Source organism: Mus pahari, chromosome 18 (assembly GCF_900095145.1).
Source record: "Mus pahari chromosome 18, PAHARI_EIJ_v1.1, whole genome shotgun sequence".
In the NCBI taxonomy this organism is placed as follows: domain Eukaryota; kingdom Metazoa; phylum Chordata; class Mammalia; order Rodentia; family Muridae; genus Mus; species Mus pahari.
This window is the reverse complement of record NC_034607.1, coordinates 35,203,589-35,222,648: the sequence shown is the minus strand read 5'-3', so window position 1 is coordinate 35,222,648 and position 19,060 is coordinate 35,203,589. Positions and strand designations below refer to the sequence as shown.

Genomic DNA, 19,060 nt, shown 5'->3' with positions numbered 1-19,060 from the left:
TATTAGCCCAGAAACCTAGAATATCCAAGATACAATCTCCAAAACACAAGAAAATCAAGAATAAGGAAGACCAACATGTGGATACTTCATTCCTTCCTAAAATAGGGAATAAAATACCCATGAAAGAAGTGGCAGAGACAAAGTTTGGAGCTAAGACAAAAGGATGGACCATCCAGAGTCTGCCCCACCCGGGGGTCCATCCCATAATCAGCCACCAAACGCAGACACTATTGCATATGTCAGCAAGATCTTGCTGAAATGCCAATGCCTGGCAAATATAGAAGTGGATGCCCACAGTCATCTATAGGATAGAACACAGAAACCCCAATGGAGGAGCTAGAGAAATTACACAAGGAAAACTGAAGGGGTCTGCAACCCTATAGGTGAAACAATAATATGAACTAATCAGTACCCCCAGAGCTCGTGTCTCTTGCTGCATATATAGCAGAAGATGGCCTAGTCAGCCATTGTTGGGAAGAGATGCCCCTTGGTCTTGTGAACTTTATAGGAGAACGCCAGGGCCAAGAAGTGGGAGTGAGTGGGCAGGGGAGCAGGGTGGGGGGAGGGTATAGGGGGATTCGGGATAGCATTTGAAATGTAAATGAAGAAAATATCTAATAAAATAAGTTTTTAGAAAAAGAAAGCTAGCCGAGAACAATTTGGACCACTAGCCAGTAAGCAGCCTCCTCCATGGTTTCTACTGTAATTCCTTAGCTGTGAATGAGTTCCCTAGTTGGAGCTAATGCTACGTGGATTAATAAACAGGTCTGCCTTGAATTCTTACCTCATGATGGGCTGTGACCTGCCATTGCAAGCCAAAGAAACCCTTTCCTCCCAACTGTAGTTTTGTTTGTTTGTTTTGCTTTGTTTTGTTTTGTTTTCTTGACAGGGTTTCTCTGTATAGCCCTGGCTGTCCTGGAACTCACTCTGTAGACCAGGCTGGCTTCGAACTCAGATATCTGCCTGCCTCTGCCTCCCAAGTGCTAGAATTAAAGGCATGTGCCACCACTGCCCAGCTTCAGCTGTGAGTTTTGGTCAGGCTGTGTTACCATAACGAAATGAAATTAGAAGTGAGACCCCTGATAGGAGATCTGGAGTCTGAAGGAACAGGGTTAGGCAAAGGATATGTTTTTTTATTGTATACCTCTTCATATCTTCTGAATGTAGCATGAAACACACATATAATCTACCCAAACATTAGTAATATACTATTTAATCTAAATGTTCTGGGAGACAGGCAAGTTGCAGAAAGCTAGGCCTGTTAAATAAAAGAAAGCAGGGGCAATTATATAAGAATTCATTCCAGTTGTTTTAATAAACAAATAAAATATTAGTTTTTTAAATTAAAAATCAAGCTTTTAACAGAAAAAAGTGGTGCAGACCTCCTTTTTGGTTAGGTAGCCTCCCTCAGCCTTGCATGGACCTCTCTCTAATACTGGTGAATAGCTTTTAAATTCATTTCAAAGAAGATAGAAGGAAGAAAAGAAAGATTATGTTTTTATCCAAAACTTTCTAAGGTGCCAAACACTACTTTCCAGTCTCATTCAAATCCAAACAATGTGTTTTATGTGCCTGCTGATTCAAATTTTGCCAAATAAAATGTCTGTCTCAATTTTCTCCTTTAATTCATTGTTACCTAATTTCTCCCCATTTCAATGAAACTTCATGGCATTTGATGACTTCTCATAATAACGAGGCACAGTATTTAAAAGCAGACACACAAACACAGAACATACTGTCACCACTGTAGATGTTGTAAACAGCCAGGCAGCTAAAACCTTATGTTTTCTTTTATAAGTACAATAGGGTTATTGTTGTGAAATATTCACTGCACTAACAAATTACTTAAAAATTTCCATTTGCTCAAATGGTTTAATTTTCTAATTTCATATTGGCTTTTTGGCCAGACTGCCCTGTAAAAATACTTACTATGCCCACTTGTCAATTATTAGAAGCTAGGGTTTGTGAGCATAGAGAAAGCCTACACACAGTCCACATCCTAATCTCTGGTTTAGATTTTTGCCACCCTCCATGAAGTAGAGTGGCCACTAGGCATTGTTTTAGTTTCTGTTTCATAAGGCATCTTGTATGCTGACATCCCTACTAAGACAAGCACACCACTGTGCCGAACAGACTGTTCTAAAATCCTCCAACGTCCAGCCACAGGTTTTCCAGCTGCAGAGAAGATAAAGCCTTCCTTCAGCTCATTTCCCACAGACAGAGAATACAGCAGTGCCCTTATCTGCAGTCAGTCAACACAGTACAGAGGTATTAGACTGAAAATTCCAGAAAGCAGCAATTTGTCGGTTGTAAATTGTGGGCTGTCCTGAGCCGTGGGATGCTACCGTGTGCTTTGCTCTTCCAGGCTGTGAATCATCTTTTTCTGCAGTGTGCCCAGGTCGCGTGTGTTGTTTTTCCACCAGTCGCTATGTTTGTCTGACTTTCTATCACTGTAGAGAGTACTAGAGAAAAACTACTTACCGTTAAAGATAGTTATTTGGATTGTAGTCTCGGTGGCTTTACTTGTGTGTGTGTATATATGGTGTGTGTGAGGGCATATATGTGCATGTGTAGGCTTGAGGTCAATGTCTGAAATCATCCTCAGTAGCTCTTCAATCTTATTTCAGTGACACAGACAATCAAACCCTAAACTCACCCATGTGTGTCATCTCCATAGCCAGCTTGCTCTAGGGATGCCCTGCCTCTTCCTCATCTTCTAAAGTTGCAATCCCAGGTAGGCTGTCACACCTAGAACCTATGCGGGTTCTGAAGCTCTGAACTCTGAACTCATGCCCATGGCAAACAGTTAGCCACCTAGCAACCACCCTTGCCTATTTCAGAGGTTTAGGTTTATGGCCACTTGGGTCTTTGAGGCTAAGAGACTCCACAGGAACAAACAAAGCATAGTCAAAACAAGAGGCAGACCGAGAGGAAAGACTGGACTATTTAATGACACAAACTCTGGTGATGGTGACAGCATTCCTACATCCAGGTCCTTCCTCTTGAGTGCCTATTCAGCTGTGAAAAATCAATATTGATTAATGTATTAGTCATACTAGGTATATCAGTGGTCTTATGAACAATCACTTCTCAAGGTGTCCATGAGCTGGAGACGAAGCCTTCAACACACGAGACCTCTGGGTAGCACTTTAGACTCAACCAATTGACCTTTAGCCGTCTCAGTTAGCAGACTGACTGTCAACAATGTCACAGTGCTTGCATTCAAGTACACTCTATTTAATGACGGTCTCAAGAAAAAAGAGTAATGATGATATCATTTTGGAAATATCCAAGAGAACTCTTAAATGATAAGGCAAAAAGTTCTCAAACTGTATTCTAGATGGGATTTGGAGAGTCCTCCAAAGGCCCATGTGTTGGTTTTCCCAAAGGGCTATCGTTGTTTTTTTGGGAGGTATTGGAACATTTAGGAGATAATGACTATCTAATGGGAGGAAGTTAGGTTATTGGGAGCATGACCTTGAAGGGGTGCTTGGACGCCACATTTTTCTGCCTTTCACTTCATTTCCTAGCCACTGTGAGGTGAATATGGCCACTACCATGCTGTCCTGTGCTGTCTTTGGTCCAAGGGCAATGGACTGAACTCTGAAACTTCCAGTAAGAATATGATTTCCAGGATGCCACAGTGAAAGAAAGACAATTGGTAAAGCTGAATAAGGAGAGAACAAAAAAATATGAACCAAGGCTGCTAAAAGCCTCAGCAGGAATTAATCTTTTATCTGTAGAACTGAGAAGAAACACATGTTGAATTTGCTGTCATGCCCCAAACTGCATGACTTACAGTCATCTGGCACAGGGGGCCTTAGATAGAGAGGTAAAATGAATTAAGTTGTGCTGGGTAAGAAATGATATGATAAGAAAACGTATTTGGACGGTTGGCAATATGCTGCAGCAGAAGCTGAGGAAGTTGACTAAGAAGGACAAAAACATCTGAAGCAAGGCTTCAGTTACAGTGAAACTGGTTCTTCCGAAAGAACACCTCAAATCGTGCCCACAAGGAAGGGAAATGGGACCATAAAGCACGGGAAAAGAGTGATGTAGGTATTATAGGGCAGCTGACAGGACACACAGAAATTCTGGGCATAGAAGACACAACAACAAATGCATGTGCACTCTAAAAAAAAAAAAAATCAATATTTTGAAAAAAAAAAAAGACCAAGTTCACATAACTTTTATTATAGCCTATGGTTATAATTATCCTTTTTATCAGCTATTGCTATTCTTGGTCTGCTCTATTTATATGTAGAATTTTATTATAAATACATATGTAAATGTGAGTACACACAAATGCATTCGGGCACACATTCATGTATAAATACATAGACATACATACACATGTGCACACAAATACACACATGCTCAGTCCATGTACACAAGCGTGCACATACACATGATACTCTGAGTCAGGATCAGCTCTTCTTTCCTCTGATGCTCTACTGACCTGCTAGCTCTCATCTATGTTCCGGACTCACCAGAGAAGCGATCATGTCAACATATTAACATCATCACAAATTATATTATTATTTCTATAAAGTTTTAAACAATAGTTTCCTTGAGTGCTAGGATTAATGAATGTGACAAACGCATGTGCTTTGCTAATGTTATTGTGTGTGGCAGCAAAGATCAGGGGCCTTTAGAAACATTCACAGACTCTGGACTGGGTTTCAGTCCTTATGCTGTTCTGAACTCATAACCTTATCTGATCCTTAAAGTCACAGAAAAGTCCTATTATGAGTTTCAGGTAGTGAGGTCTGGTGCAGACAGAGCCTTCGCTGTGCATGGCAAAGCCAGGAGACTCATCACCACCTCTGCAGCTATGGGTCACCATGGTTCTGCTGATGTTGCTGTGGGATCTACAGGCTTGTGCCTATCCAGATACCCAATGAATAGTCACTGAGTAGCTTCTAGGAATATACACAGCACCCCTGATCTTCATTTATTTACTAATCATTCTGATGAGTAAATTAGGAATTAAAAAAAAAAAAAAACTACCGTAGGTCTTAAATGTTCACAGCCTCTTTCTTCTTCCTTCTTTTCATTTTGCAACAGATATCTTGTGGATAGTCTATGCCTGCATCAGTACTTTTCTGGTACTGTGACAAAAGATCAAGACCAAGGAAGGCAATTCGTAGAAGGAAGGGTTTGTTAGGGGTTGGGGGTGGGTGTTTTATGGTTGCAGAGGGATGAAAAGCCATTGCTGTCACAGTGGGGCAGCATAGCAGGAAGCACCAAGCATGACAGGAGGATCAGCTGAGAACTTCCATCTCCACCCCAAAGCAGCTAGTGACCTGGGAGCAGCTCTAGACTTTGAGCTGTCAAAGCCCACCCCCGGTGATGATGTCCTTCCTCTAGCAAGGCCACACCTCCTAATCCTCTCTCCAGATAATCGCAATTTCCTCATTGTGATCATTTGGACAAAACGGTATTCTTGGGAGAATCTAGCTCATTGCTTTCCTTGTGCAGGCTGGTCATTCCCTAAGAGGCCTCGCTGGTCACCCTAACCACTCACAGCATAGAAAGTGATGGCACAGGAAGTGACATCAGCCTCACCAGCCACTTCCTGCTTCCCGGGCCATTCCTGTCTAAGCAGCCATTCTCTCCTCCTTCCTCATTCAGGGGTTTACAGCTGCTGCCCCTAGCGATCGCACAGCAGACTCTATAGAGTTTTATGGAAAAACAGAAGCCACAAAATTGTACATTTCCATCTCCCATGCGGCTCTCCTGAGTCCTGCTGTGTGCTTCAGAGAAATCTCCTGATCTCAAGGATCCTTCAAGCAGCCTCTCACCAGATCATTCTCACTTGCTCTGAAAACAATCTCAGATGTCTCATGTTGTCACAAACAACAACAACAACAGAAACAAATGTAAAAGAACTCTATATTCTCTTCATCTGCCCCTGATCTCCCATCTTCTTCTTGGTATTTTGGCCATAATGTATGGGCTAGTCATCCCCTTTATCTTGTTCTCATCCCATTTATCGTGACGTTGGGTGGCAGACTCTCGGGGGCCCTGGATGAGACGTTCCTCCACTGTCTTCCCTGAGTGTCATATCTAGAGGTAAGTGTTCGGTAGCTCTGTGACATCCGCTGTGATATAAAGTTCTGCTCAGACATTCTTGGCTGTCTCAAAAGCATGCCAAAACGCCACACATTAAATCCTTATTCTAGGTTCAGAGTCCTGGCCCCATTTACCCCCAGATATGGTCTTTTTCAAGTTTCTTGACCTTAAGAGTCACCATGTTCCCTTCAGTTGTGTAAGCCTTTTTAATGCCTACCTATCACCACAGTGCCCAGCCTGTTCATCTGTTTCAGACCCTTCCCTGCATTGGTTGAGCTACCTTCATCTGTGTTCTGGATATGTTCCATAGTTTCCCACTGATCAACTTGTACCTCTTCTATCCACTCCCCCTAGAACCCATGCAATCCTGCTCTAACCCCACCCACGCCTTGTCCGGCCAATGCATAGCCTCTAGACTCTGCCCCCTGGCTCTTCTCACAGCTGCCAACTCTTGCCACACAGCCTCACTTCTGGCTTCCGATGATCTTTATCACATCCGGGCTTCTCCATACGCTGACCAGGTACTCCAGTCTACTGGATCCCCATAAACAGCATCTGTCCAGCCTGTGCCATGATCTTTACAGTATTTGTAAGCGACATGGTTGATGTTTGTGGTCACAGTCACCTGATTGATCTGTCTGCCCATACAGAGTCAACAACAACGATGGCTGCTTTCATTTGCTAAGCCATGGATCACCATGTCCAGAACATTGATTACTAGGCAGAGTGCTATCTATAGTGTTTATTATGTAGACAGATAACAAATGAATTAATTGGCTCCAGTTTTTGTGTTCTTTGCTACAATACAAACATAGACCTACGTTTTTTGTTTTGTTTTGTTTTGTTTTCAGTTAAATTCCAGATCATAATGACCCAGATATATTTTTTCCCTCAGACCTTGTCAAATAAGACAAAACTCACTTCTCCGCCTATCCTTCTTTGACCCATCTATAGCTTGATAGGCAGATCAATAGTATGAAAACAGTTCTGGGCATAGAATAACTGTTCTGTCAAACATCTGATGCCTGGTTGGTAGGTGGTGGAGGGAGAAGATCCGTGAGCATATTCATTCTGTAGTAAATGTTCATTGAACCAAAAGGACATCGGAGCAAGTTCTCATGAGCACTCAAAAAGAACTAATTCAATTTAGACAACCCCGGGAGGAAGCCAGGCCTTGAATTGTGCTTAGCATATATGTATTTGGATATGCTAAAAAAAAATACCAGTTCTGATAAGAATGTACCAAATGAACATCAATCCCATCACCTGGCACAGGTTCTCAGGAGGAGGCTCATTACCCTTTGACAAAAACACATCCTCGATTTGAGTATGCATTCACACTATAGCCATGATGATCACAATGAGAATCTACTGTCACAGGTGGCACTTAGGGCTGTACTGTTTCCCATGCTGCTCTCATGCGTGTAGGTGGAGTCACCCTCTCCCGGAAGATTATTCCTCATGGCACGGCCCCACCATGCTGGCTTTTGCAGGATGGACAGGTATAATGCTGGTACCAGCCAGTAGGCACTAGATGTGTGACCCTGTGAAGGTGATCTATGCTCTGTGTACTGCATTTCCCCTGAGTTAGAAGACTAATGAAGAGGAAGAGGCTAAGCAAAGGAAGGTGACATTTAGAAGAAGATAAAGCTGAATTTGGAGAGCTTTGAGGAGCAAACAGAGATGTGCCTACAGAACCTGGCATAGAGCCTGCCCCAGGACGAGCTGTCCTTCACCTGATTGTCACCCTACTGTCAGGTGTTAAGGCACATGAGTAGCTTTGGAAAGTACGCAGGGAAACCACCACAGAGGGTTCTACTCAATGAGAGGTGGTTTCAGAAAAGCGAAACATATACAACAAACCAAATCCTAACTGTAAGGAGACCTAGATACAATCCCCACGGTCTTTAGTTGTTAATAGAAAGTAGCCAATAAGGATATGTGCTAGCAAAAATGCTTTGTAAAAGTAGGCAGGGTCAGGAAGGCAGTAAAGGCCTAACTTTGACAATTGGAGATGACTACCCTAATGCTCTTGCTACTTAACATGGAATAAAAAGTACTGAGACAAGATTAAAAAACAAAACAAAACAAATCAAAACAGAAACAGGGCCTCACTATACTATTGGTTGGCATGGAATTCACACACACACACACACACACACACACACACACACACACACACAAACCCCACACACACATCTTCCCCCTTTTTCCTCCAAAATGAATGCTGGGATCAACTTGTGTACCATCACACCCAACAGAAGACCAAACACACATGAAATTAGTCCCATTTCTATCATTCTGAATAAAAATTGACTTCACATGGGTCAAAGGCCTAATTTTTTTGTCTTTTTATTTATTAGATATTTATTTACATTTCAAATGTTATCCCCTTTCCTAGTTTCCCCTCTAAAAATTCCCTATTCCCTCCTACCCCTGATCACCAACCCATCCACTCCTGCTTCCTGGTCCAGGCATTCCCCTACACTGGGGCATACAACTATCACAGGACCAAAGGCCTCTCCTCCCATTGATGACTGACTGGGCCATCCTATGCTACATATACAGCTAGAGCCATGAGTCCCACCATGTGTTTCCTTTGGTTGGTGATTTAGTCCCGGGGAGCTCTGAGGGGTACTGGTTAGTTCATATTGTTGTTACTCCTATGGGGCTGCAAACCCCTTCAGCTCCTTGAGTATTTTCTCTAGCTCCTTCATTGAGGACCCTGTGCTCTGTCCAATGGATGGCTGTGAGCATCCACTTCTGTATTTGTCAGGCACTCACAGAAAAGACCTCAATTTGAAACCCAAAACACAGAAACATCTATACCTTACAGGATATAGATGTAGGGAAAGGACTTTGTGAATGAGATTCTGTTTGTTATTAAGGCCAACCACTGACAACTGGGATCCCATAAAACTATAAAGTTTCCTTCCAGCTAAGAGAACAGTAAGTGAAGAAGAAATTCACAGGATGGGAGGCCATCTTTGCCAGCTACACAGCTGACAGAGGATTAATATGTTGAATATAAAAAAAAAAAAAACTTGAGAGACGATAAAAACAATAACAACAAATAAACCCAATTTTAAAAAATGAGTTATGAATCTGAAGAGAGGATTCTCAGAAGTAGAAATAAAAATGTTAAGGAAATTGCTGGAAAAGTGCTCATCATCCTTAGGAATTAGTGGAATGTAAATTAAAAGAACTTCAAGATTTCATCACACTCTACCCAGAACAGCTAAGATCAGCAAAACAACCAACAACAATGCTGGAGAGGGTGAAGTGAGGGGGAACCCTGTTCTTTGTTGTGGTGAGAGGGACCACATTTTCTGTTGGTGGTGAAAGGGACCCCACTCTCTGTTGATGGTGAGAAGGAACCCTGCTCTCTGTTGGTGGGAATGCCCTGACAGCTGGCTCTGCCACTCCAGAGGTGAGTGTGCAGGGCACTGCAATAGCTCAAAAGGAATCCTACATGTGGCCCAGCTCTATAGCTCCTAGGTACCTACCTAAAGGACTCAGCATTCTACTCCACACAAAATCTTCCTCAGCCATGTTCATTGCTTCTGTATTCACAATAGATAGGAAACAAAAACATCCTAAATGTCTTCTAGCCAATGAATGGTTAATAAACACGTGGCACATATATACTATGGGATGCTATTTATCTGTAAAGATAGACGAAGTCATGGCATTTGCAGGTAAGGCCATAGAACTGGAAAATAATCTCTTGATTAGGGGAACCCAGACCCGAAAAACAGACAACACAGGTTTCCTCTTCTCTGTGGTTCCTAGCGTTAAATCTCGACATGTGAGTATATAACCTGGAGTAATTGTAGAAACCAGTAAAGTGTAGAGACCATGTTGTGGGATGATCAGGGTACAGGTGATAAGAAAGAAGAAATGGGGAAATGAGGTGGGAGGTTTTATTAGGGAAGGGAGAGGGAAATGTGGTACAGAACAAGAACAGGGAGGGAAATAAGATCCTAAAGATGCCTCAAAGAGATATGTATAATTATTAAATAAAATACGTATAAATGCATGTATATATACATACATATACATGCACATACATACACATGCACATATACACATGCATGCATGTGCATACACATGCATACAAAATACACATATAATATACACATAACACATATACCATGCATACATGCATGCATGCATACATACATACATACATACATACATACATACATACTTAAATGAAATAATACAACTTGGGGCAATAATGCTCCTTCTAAGAGCCATAAACTGTCTAGCAGAAGCTCCAGTGCTAGGCACAAGAGAAGCCTTCTTTTGAGTTGTTGGTCAGGACAATTCAAGAAACCCCTCAAATAATAGGTTATTGCTTTATTATTGGCATCGACTCTCGAAAGGTCCCTATTGCTGAAGACACCATACTCTGGACACTGTACTTGGAGGATTCCAACTGCATCCTCCCTCAGAAGTTGCTCTCACAGTCCCGAGAAGCTAAGAGAAGAAAACAATCAATAGTCTCCTGCAGCCGCGATATGTATGGGCTACAACGGCCAGCATGGCATTAGTGGCACTCATAGGCTTGGTGATAATTAACAGCTCCCTCAATGAAATCAAGACCCACCTAACAGGAGGGTCATCAAGCCTGGTTCCATAAACCTCACCAGCTCCCAAGGGGTAGTGAGGCCATGGATCTGAGATGAGGACCCTCTCCCACCATGGCCCATCTACAACATAACTCAAGCACCCAAGCATGGGAAGCATTAAGGATGAGGGGACAGAAATATTGCAAAAGCCAGAGGACCAGAAAGTTAGCTGTGACACTGTAACGTTTTTATCTATGACAGGGAAGGTACATTCATGAAATCTTAACAGCAGGATAGCTTACGTAAAGCCAGGACAATTCCAATACTGAACATCCCAAAGTAGATTAATGAAATCTCATGGGACTTCACCCCAGGTGCAGAGCTACAAGCAATTAAGGACTAGAGAGAGGGGAGGGATCAGTGATTCCCAGAGATGAGCCCCTTGTTGGTTATCCAGTGTATCAAGTGGTTAGTCTAAGAAGCATACATATTCAGGCAACACTGCAGAGACTCAGCAGATTGTATTTATGTTAAATCGTGTGTGTGTGTGTGTGTGTGTGTGTGTGTGTATGTATGTATGTGTGTGTGTGTGTGTATACAGCTGCGTTAATGGACCTTGTCAGCACCAGTGCCCTGCTTCTCAGACATGGTTTCCACTCTATTGCATTAGAATATATATATATATATATATATATATATATATATATATATATATATATATATATATGTATCATGTATGATTAAACATGTATACAAAACAGCAATAGTTAAAGAATTAGGGTGGACAGATACAGAAGGAATAGAAGGGAAGTGTTGGAGGGTAAACAATTTTATTATGTTTTAACTAAGATTTTAAAAATTAATAAAAAAACAATTAGGAACAAAGTTCCAGGTTAGGACTCCATTTGATAGTTGTTATAAATAGTGAGCCACTATTTGGAGAACAATGGTTTGAAGGGAAGAACAGCTAGTTCTCTGTTCTTTTCCCTGAGATAAAACTGTGTAACTGACTTCTTGCTGGATTCTGTCCCCATGTAACCCCCTAGAACAAGTTGGAGAAAATAGAACTGCCCGAGTCCTGGGTGACCAGCCTCGGCTCTCTCCTTTAAGCCGACACTGCTTGTGCCCACCATTAAGAAAAGCAATTAGCCTGGTCCTTTCCTCACAAGGATGAAAATATTAATAACTTCACTGTACATTTTCTTTTTACAGTTGAAGATCAAACTTCCTCCGTGTCAGTAAGGTCACCTCTATCATTGACACTTGTATAAGATAATTTCCTAAGAATCTACTTTTAAGCCATTTAGTAAGATCTAATATTTTTCAAAATTCAAATATAATCCAGCTCCATGCACACAAAGATCTTATATTTGCAATCTGAATAGGACCTATGCTGTCCCCATTATCTGGGTGACTGCTACTGGGAAGGGAACCACTTTGGATTTCTAATGGAGCTTTAGTTTATTCCTTTATCTAAGGGCAAAGGTATGTGCTTGAAACGAGTTCTGTTCAGATGGACAGGAAAGTTCTTTCATTCTTTCTCTCCTAGATATTGTTCTATATCTATCTGAGAGACAACTCAAGGGTGTCTTGATTTGCCATGTTGTAAGAGTATAAGTTATACTAGACACAAAAGAATCAGTCCGGAGGACATCAGCACAGTAAGTTATGCCATTTGCCTTTGGACTCTGGTCATGAAGACGAGCAGATGTGACGAGCAGATGTGAAGAATAGCTGACGTGATGTTAGACAGCCGAGGGAGCCTGCAATGTTGACCCTTGGACTCTGGCTCAGCTCCCCAGGATTCTTGCTTTATTTATGTGTGACACACAGCAGCAACCTAATTTTGTCAAGTCTTGCTGACCTAATAGCACTGAGATGCCATCTATGCTAATATCTTCAGTCAAATATTGAGTACCAAAATCCCAGTAAGTTTCCTTGGAAGGTCAGATTCAGTGGGCAGATTCAAACTCTGATTGACTGCCAGTAGCCAACTGACTTTCCTCTGCAGTGCAGACAGACTCTGGCCATGCCTGAGATGGGGCCTCTTTCTGTAGTATGCTGGGATCACTGATGATGGCAATCCTCAGGGGCACTCAGCTGCGCTAATGGACCTTGTCAGCACCAGTGCCCTGCTTCTCAGACATGGTTTCCACTCTATAGCATTAGAATGTCCTGGCTTTGCAGGATGAGTGTTAATAATAGGGACGATTGTAAGTGGCAGTTTGGTCGCTAAAGCAGATACCACAGAGGTCGTCAGGGGGTGTTCTTTAATATATTTCCCATCAGTTATCTATTGTGTCTCATTAAACACTGATGGTATAGATTAGGCTTCTGAGCTTAGGGCCTGATGACTGACAAGCTTTCCTCAAGATCTCTCTAATCCTGCACTGTCCAATTATAAAATACCAGCTTTGAAGTTTCCCAAAAAGCAACTGGAGACCATTCCAGAGACTTGCTAAGAACTCAGAGAAATACTTAGTCATCGTTTAAAGGTTTCTGTAAATCAACTTCACACACAGTTTTCTTTGATGGAATGGTTTAAAACATACAGGTCCCAGGACCATACCTTCAATTGGCTCTCCTCATAAAGTGGCACTCTCACAATGATCAATACCATTTAAAACACTGATAAAGTAATAGCTGTAGCATGCAGTAAGTCTAAATCAGAAAAGAAAAACAAGCACATTCAGAAAAATTCCAACATCAACCAAAGTGCTGAATGAAACATAGTAGCATATGTTAATAGCAAAACATATAGCAAATCTTAATCAATATAATGGTTTAAAATAAATATGGATCAGCACCTCTTCCTTATTAGACACTGGCATAATGGAAAAGGGGGCTACTAGACTTAACGCTTTTTGTAGAATAGTATCGATCAGCCTTTACACAGTTCAACAGATGAAGGGTGAAGGTCAAATATCTTGACAAATCAGCAAGCCATAAAATCCACGCATCTTTCCACTTCATCTTCATAGAGAAAAGGAAACTTGTTTAATTTTGAAAATAACTAACTTTTCCTTACTTAGCCATTCAGGACTTAAGTAATGGACTTCTGTCTATTTAAGACAGAGAGAATTCTGATAACAATAGTTTTCAGAGAAAGAACACTTTAACGTGGGAGATTCAGTGCCTTGGATGAAGTCATGCTGGCCAAGCTTAATGCTGCAGGATCCTTCCCTCTGGAGTACACTTGCAACTGAGAAAACTCAAGCAGAAGTCCTGTATATAAGGCAGGACTTATGTAAGTATATAAGTCCTGTATGAAGTCAGCTTATACCTCCCACAGCACATGTCCCTCTGGAGAGGATAAGTCTAGTATAAATACATGCAATTACCATTCTGTTCTTATTTATCACATCATCTATTTTTAAATGGCATAAGGTGTTCCTTACATATTTCCAGCTAGCACTGGCCTTTTATAAAATACTATGCCAATAGTAGACAATTCGAAATCTATTTATGTGTATTAGTAAGAGATTTGCTTGCATAAATGAGACACAGAATCGACAAGACAATGCTTTAGAAAGGGAAAGTCATTGTTCCGGAAAAGCTACAGTATCACTCAGTAATGTCTCCACTGCAAGCTTGGCACAAGATTAGACACAGAGACTACAAAAGTCAGCCAACGTCTCCTGCCTATGTAAAGTTCATGGTTCCATGGGCAGAGTAATGACACGTTCAATAAATTCAGAGGTCAAATAAAAACAACTTGCAAGTGCATGAGAAACTGTAACACACAATTGTTCTTGCAGATCCTGATACTGCGGTCTCTTGTGAGGCTATGCCAGTGCCTGGCAAACACAAAAGCAGATGCTCACAGTCAGCTATTGGATGGAACACAGGGTCCCCAATGGAGGAGCTAGAGAAAGTACCCAAGGAGCTGAAGGAGTCTGCAACCCTATATGTGGAACAAAAATATGAACTAACCAGTACCCCCTGAGCTCGTGTCTCTAGGAGAAGATGGCCTATTCGGCCATCATTGGGAAGAGAGGCCCCTTGGTCTTGCAAACTATATATGCCCCAGTACAGGGGAATGCCAGGGCCATGAAGTGGGAGTGGGTGGATAGGGGAGCAGGAGTGGGGGGAGGGTATAGGGAACTTTTGGGATAGCATTTGAAATGTAAATAAAGAAAATATCTAATAAAAAAAGAGAGAGAGAAAGGGAATACTTTCAAGTAAATTGATTTACCTGAAAAAAAAAAAAAAAGAAAAGAAAATCACCTTTGGGTTACGCATCACTCTCATTCTCTGTCTGTCTGTCTGTCTGTCTGTCTCTCTGTCTCTGTCTCTGTCTCTGTCTCTGTCTCTGTCTCTCTCTCTCTCTCTCTCTCTCTCTCTCTCTCTCCTTTTCTGGTTTTTCAAGACGGTTTCTCTGTGTAGCCCTGGCTGTCCTGGAATTCACTGTGTAGACCAGGCTGGCCTCGAACTCAGAAATCCACCTGCCTCTGCCTCCCAAGTGCTGGGATTAAAGGCGTGCACTACCACTGCCCGGCTATTACTCCCATTCTCAATGAAAGCTATATTACCCCTAGATAAAGAGGGGTCATTGTAGCCACCCAACATTGGCTTTCCCAGGGTTTGGGGGGCTTTAAGAGATTCTATGCTTTGGAGGAATGGATTCCTCACAGAAAATACCTATTTGGACATCCATTGAAGTTGTAAGTGTGTGTTGCTTAATAATATTTGACACCATGAGGCTCAACCACACTAACACTATGCCTCTCTCCAGTCACTCAGCATGAAGGCTGTAAACAATGGATGCAAATACAGGGCACTGAGCATGCCACCAAGAAGTAGGCTCATGCTTATGAACATACACTTTAAAGTAAGAATTCCTTGAAAGTGCACTCAATGTGGAAGTATGGAGGTCGATTTAGACATACTGATCAGGAAATATTGTTAGTGTTAAACCTAAGCAGAAAATATAACCGAGAAGGAAAGCTTATTGTCCTTTTACCCATGTTAACAGAAGCTACATACCTACTTTGTACATAACAAACAATGTAGATATAATAATAATTACTACAACATTTAACCAAGCTCTGCCTACTTTCTGATAAATGCCCAGGGGTAGAGGAATTAAGACCACAGACATGATGCCAGAGTTCAGACCCAGATCTCCAGGCCCCAGTGAAGAACATTTCAGCTATGCCTCAGATAAGTACATGTGATACACATATACAACTAAGTCCATTTAACACGGCTCTTGACTTCAGCCCTCAATGCCAGTCTTCTCAATAAACAGCGAACTTGAGAAATTTCTGTTGATATTTGCTATTACATTTGAGTGAGAATCTGGCCATGGTCAGTAAGAAAGCTATCAATTAGGGCTTTTGTTATGCCAAGTTTGTTCCTTGATTTAAAACTATGGTTTAATTAAATTGGCTATAGGCAATTAATAGAGGAATTAAAGGTTGGTGGGTTTGGAGTGACCTGGTTGGAGGAGGAGAGACCAGGAGGAGAAGGAGGTAGAAGGAGAGAAGAGGAAGAAGCCGTCATGAGGGAAGATGGACCAGGAGCATGTGGCCAGGAGAAACAACAAGTGTCTTGGGTACACCACCAGGAAGGCACCCAGGCCAGCAGTTAGAAGCATAGATTAGGGGTTACCCCCCAGAAATTGTCAAAGACAAATAACATAACATAAATAAGAATCCAAGTCTTATTTATTGGTAAGTTAGTAGGGTATAAGCTTAAAGAGATCGAACTACAAATACTTGTCTTTTGTTGTTTATTTACTTTCTTGGGGTTATTTTCCAAACTGATATTCCTGAATAGTGAGCTGGTAGTGAATACGTTGAAGGAAAGGTCCATTGAATAAATTTATGTAAAGCGAAAACCACATTAAAGAGGAGTAATATAAAAAAAATATCAGATGAGGGGAGGCATGTAAATAATAATCAGGACTGGGATATACACTCTGTGACATAGAGGATACAGGAAGCACCCCTCAAGGCAGTGGTAACCATGGCAACAAGAAGAGATGAACTATCCAGGAGGACTCACCCAGTGCCTAATTGACACAGTACACACTTCATGTATATTTCATGTTCTGGTTTTCATATAGTCCTGAAATGCGCTATGTTTCTTATTTATACAAATTACTGATATTTACTTGATAAAGAGAAAAAAATTAGTGTACCTCCTAGTTTATATAACAGGCCAGCATGACTTATGCTAAGCATCCTGGGGTCAGCCCAGCTTTCATGTCTACTCAGTAATGAATTTCAGTTGAGCTATCTACCCAAATAACTGCCTGGGGATACAGATAAGGATCATTTACATATATTCAAGACAGCACATCCTGACTCTCTCTTCAACTCAGACATAGGTGTGCTGCATTACTATTTAAAAGTCTTACCTCCCAGCAACGTAATGAAATGCGAAAACAGCGGGGCTGTCTGGATAGAGGAGCCTGAGACAATATTTGATTGAAAGCTCTTTGAAAAAGAGAAATTTCACTGTTTCAGTCTCCAAATTGCTCCAGCATCTTTACACTTAGATGTGTCCTTTAGTCTTTATGGAACATAAAAGTCAACTTTACAAACATTTTCTTATGAAACAAGCATACTATATTTCCCCGAAGAGGCTCTATACTATAAAAACAAGCTATTTCTTTCTTTAAGTCCATGATACCTATTGTTAATGCAAAAGGATGTTTGTTTTTATAACAGTTGTCTGCTGAAGAGATGCAAGGTTCTCTCTGTTTCAGTTGTATATATTGTACCAGCCTTTACTTTCTGCATTGAATTCGACAAGAAGACAGGCACAGGAGTAAGCTAAAAGGTATGATGGCAGAGAGTTGCTTTGACTGGGACGGACTCCTTCCCACAGATAGCCAGACAATCCTTAGGTGTTCAGAATCTGAGGAAAGATACACTCACACCCTTCATGCAAGTTTAATTGCTGACCGTGATGCCATTTGAATGGGGAGCCTCAAATCCCAGGAGTCCCAATGGCCCTGGAGATAGGACCCTGCTCTCTTTCAGGTCAGGGAGCTTTAGTTCTATCTAAGGAAGGAAACATGTCCTGATTCTCTGGTGGCTCCTGGTCTGATTCTCTTCCACAAGTCGGAACAGTAGGCAAATCCAGGAAACTCAAGGTGGCATGGGTGTCACACCATTCTGCCACAACAGAGTTTAAGGAACCATTCAAGTAAGCCACATCAAACGTGACTAGAGTCAGCATCCCTGTGACCAGGATGTCTTAGACAGATACCAGTTCTAGGGGCTGTGTTTGGAACCCTCCAAGGAGTCTTCTGGTGGCTGCCCACATCGTACCAGCCTTGATGCTGGGAGTTCTCCCCTCAGTATCAGCTGAATGAATTACATACATGTTTACCCACTCGCTCATTCTTACGCTTTAACTTTCATCTACTTTGAGTTTTCAAAAATATGTTGCCAATGATGCTTTCCTCAAAATCCACCCACTGTAAACAATGTCTTAGTTTTCACAAAAACAAACAAACAAACAACAAACAATGGTGTTCTTGTTTTTATTTCCTTCCAGAAGCTGACACAAAGTTTGTATGAGAAAAACATGTAAAGGGTGTAATGTAATGTTTATTCACCTGACATAACTGCAATCTTGGGGGCTTATTGCTTCTGTCTGCTAACGTAGGACTAGTCCTGGAAGCTTCTAGCCTCTGTACAATCTACAATGTAGGTCTAGCATGTTTTCAGTCTCTGAGACGTACTGCTGCATTAGCTCACCTTTTCTAGTTCTTTGTGATCTCTGGTTGGCTGACTCAACTCAGCTATTCTGGCTCAACTTCTCTCCAAGCTGACTGATTCAATCTGGCTTCTCTCTTGTCCTCTGGCTTTTTGCTCTGCTTGACCTCAAACCAACTCTGGCAATCTGTTCTAATCTTCTGGTTCCTTATCATTCTCTGGCTTATTCTGTCTTCACCTGTGTCTAGCTTGTTCTGTCTACAATCTGTGTACAACTGCCCCAGTAAAACAGCCCTCTCTCCTTTTTTCTTTATGTGATGCTCTCTCTTAAATAGCCTTTCTTTTTCCTCTCTCTGAGAGTTGGGCATATCCTATTCTGTCAAATCTTTCTCTGATTCATCACTTTTTCTGCCTCCCAATTAGACATCCCTTTCAAATGTGTGTCCTTTCCTCTACAAGCTAACGTTTCCTTCATGTTTTGGGATTCAAGGTGTGTACTAAGGGCATGTCTATGTTCTAGCCAGAGGGATTAGAGGTATGTTGAGGGAATATCTTTTATAAGCATCACCTATCAATAAAAAGCCAATGACAAAGGAATGAGCTGAGGCAGGAAATAGGAGGTGGTACACTGGCAGGAAGAGAGAGAATTTGGGGAAATAGTGGGAGTATAAAAGAGAGATTCAATATATCCACAGAAGAAGGACTGAGAGAGACTGATGTAAACCTGCAAGCTGCTGA

At 41.6% G+C, this 19,060-nt stretch overlaps 1 protein-coding gene across 1 annotated transcript in view; it reads right to left on the bottom strand.

The window, feature by feature from the left end:
* Positions 1-19,060, bottom strand: part of L3mbtl4 (L3MBTL histone methyl-lysine binding protein 4) — a 424,085-nt gene that overhangs the window by 84,380 nt on the left and 320,645 nt on the right. Inside the window, exon 16 of the mRNA XM_021218018.2 lies at positions 9,789-9,801. Coding sequence (XP_021073677.1) covers positions 9,789-9,801 — 13 coding nt within the window. The remainder of the gene's footprint in view (positions 1-9,788; positions 9,802-19,060) is intronic.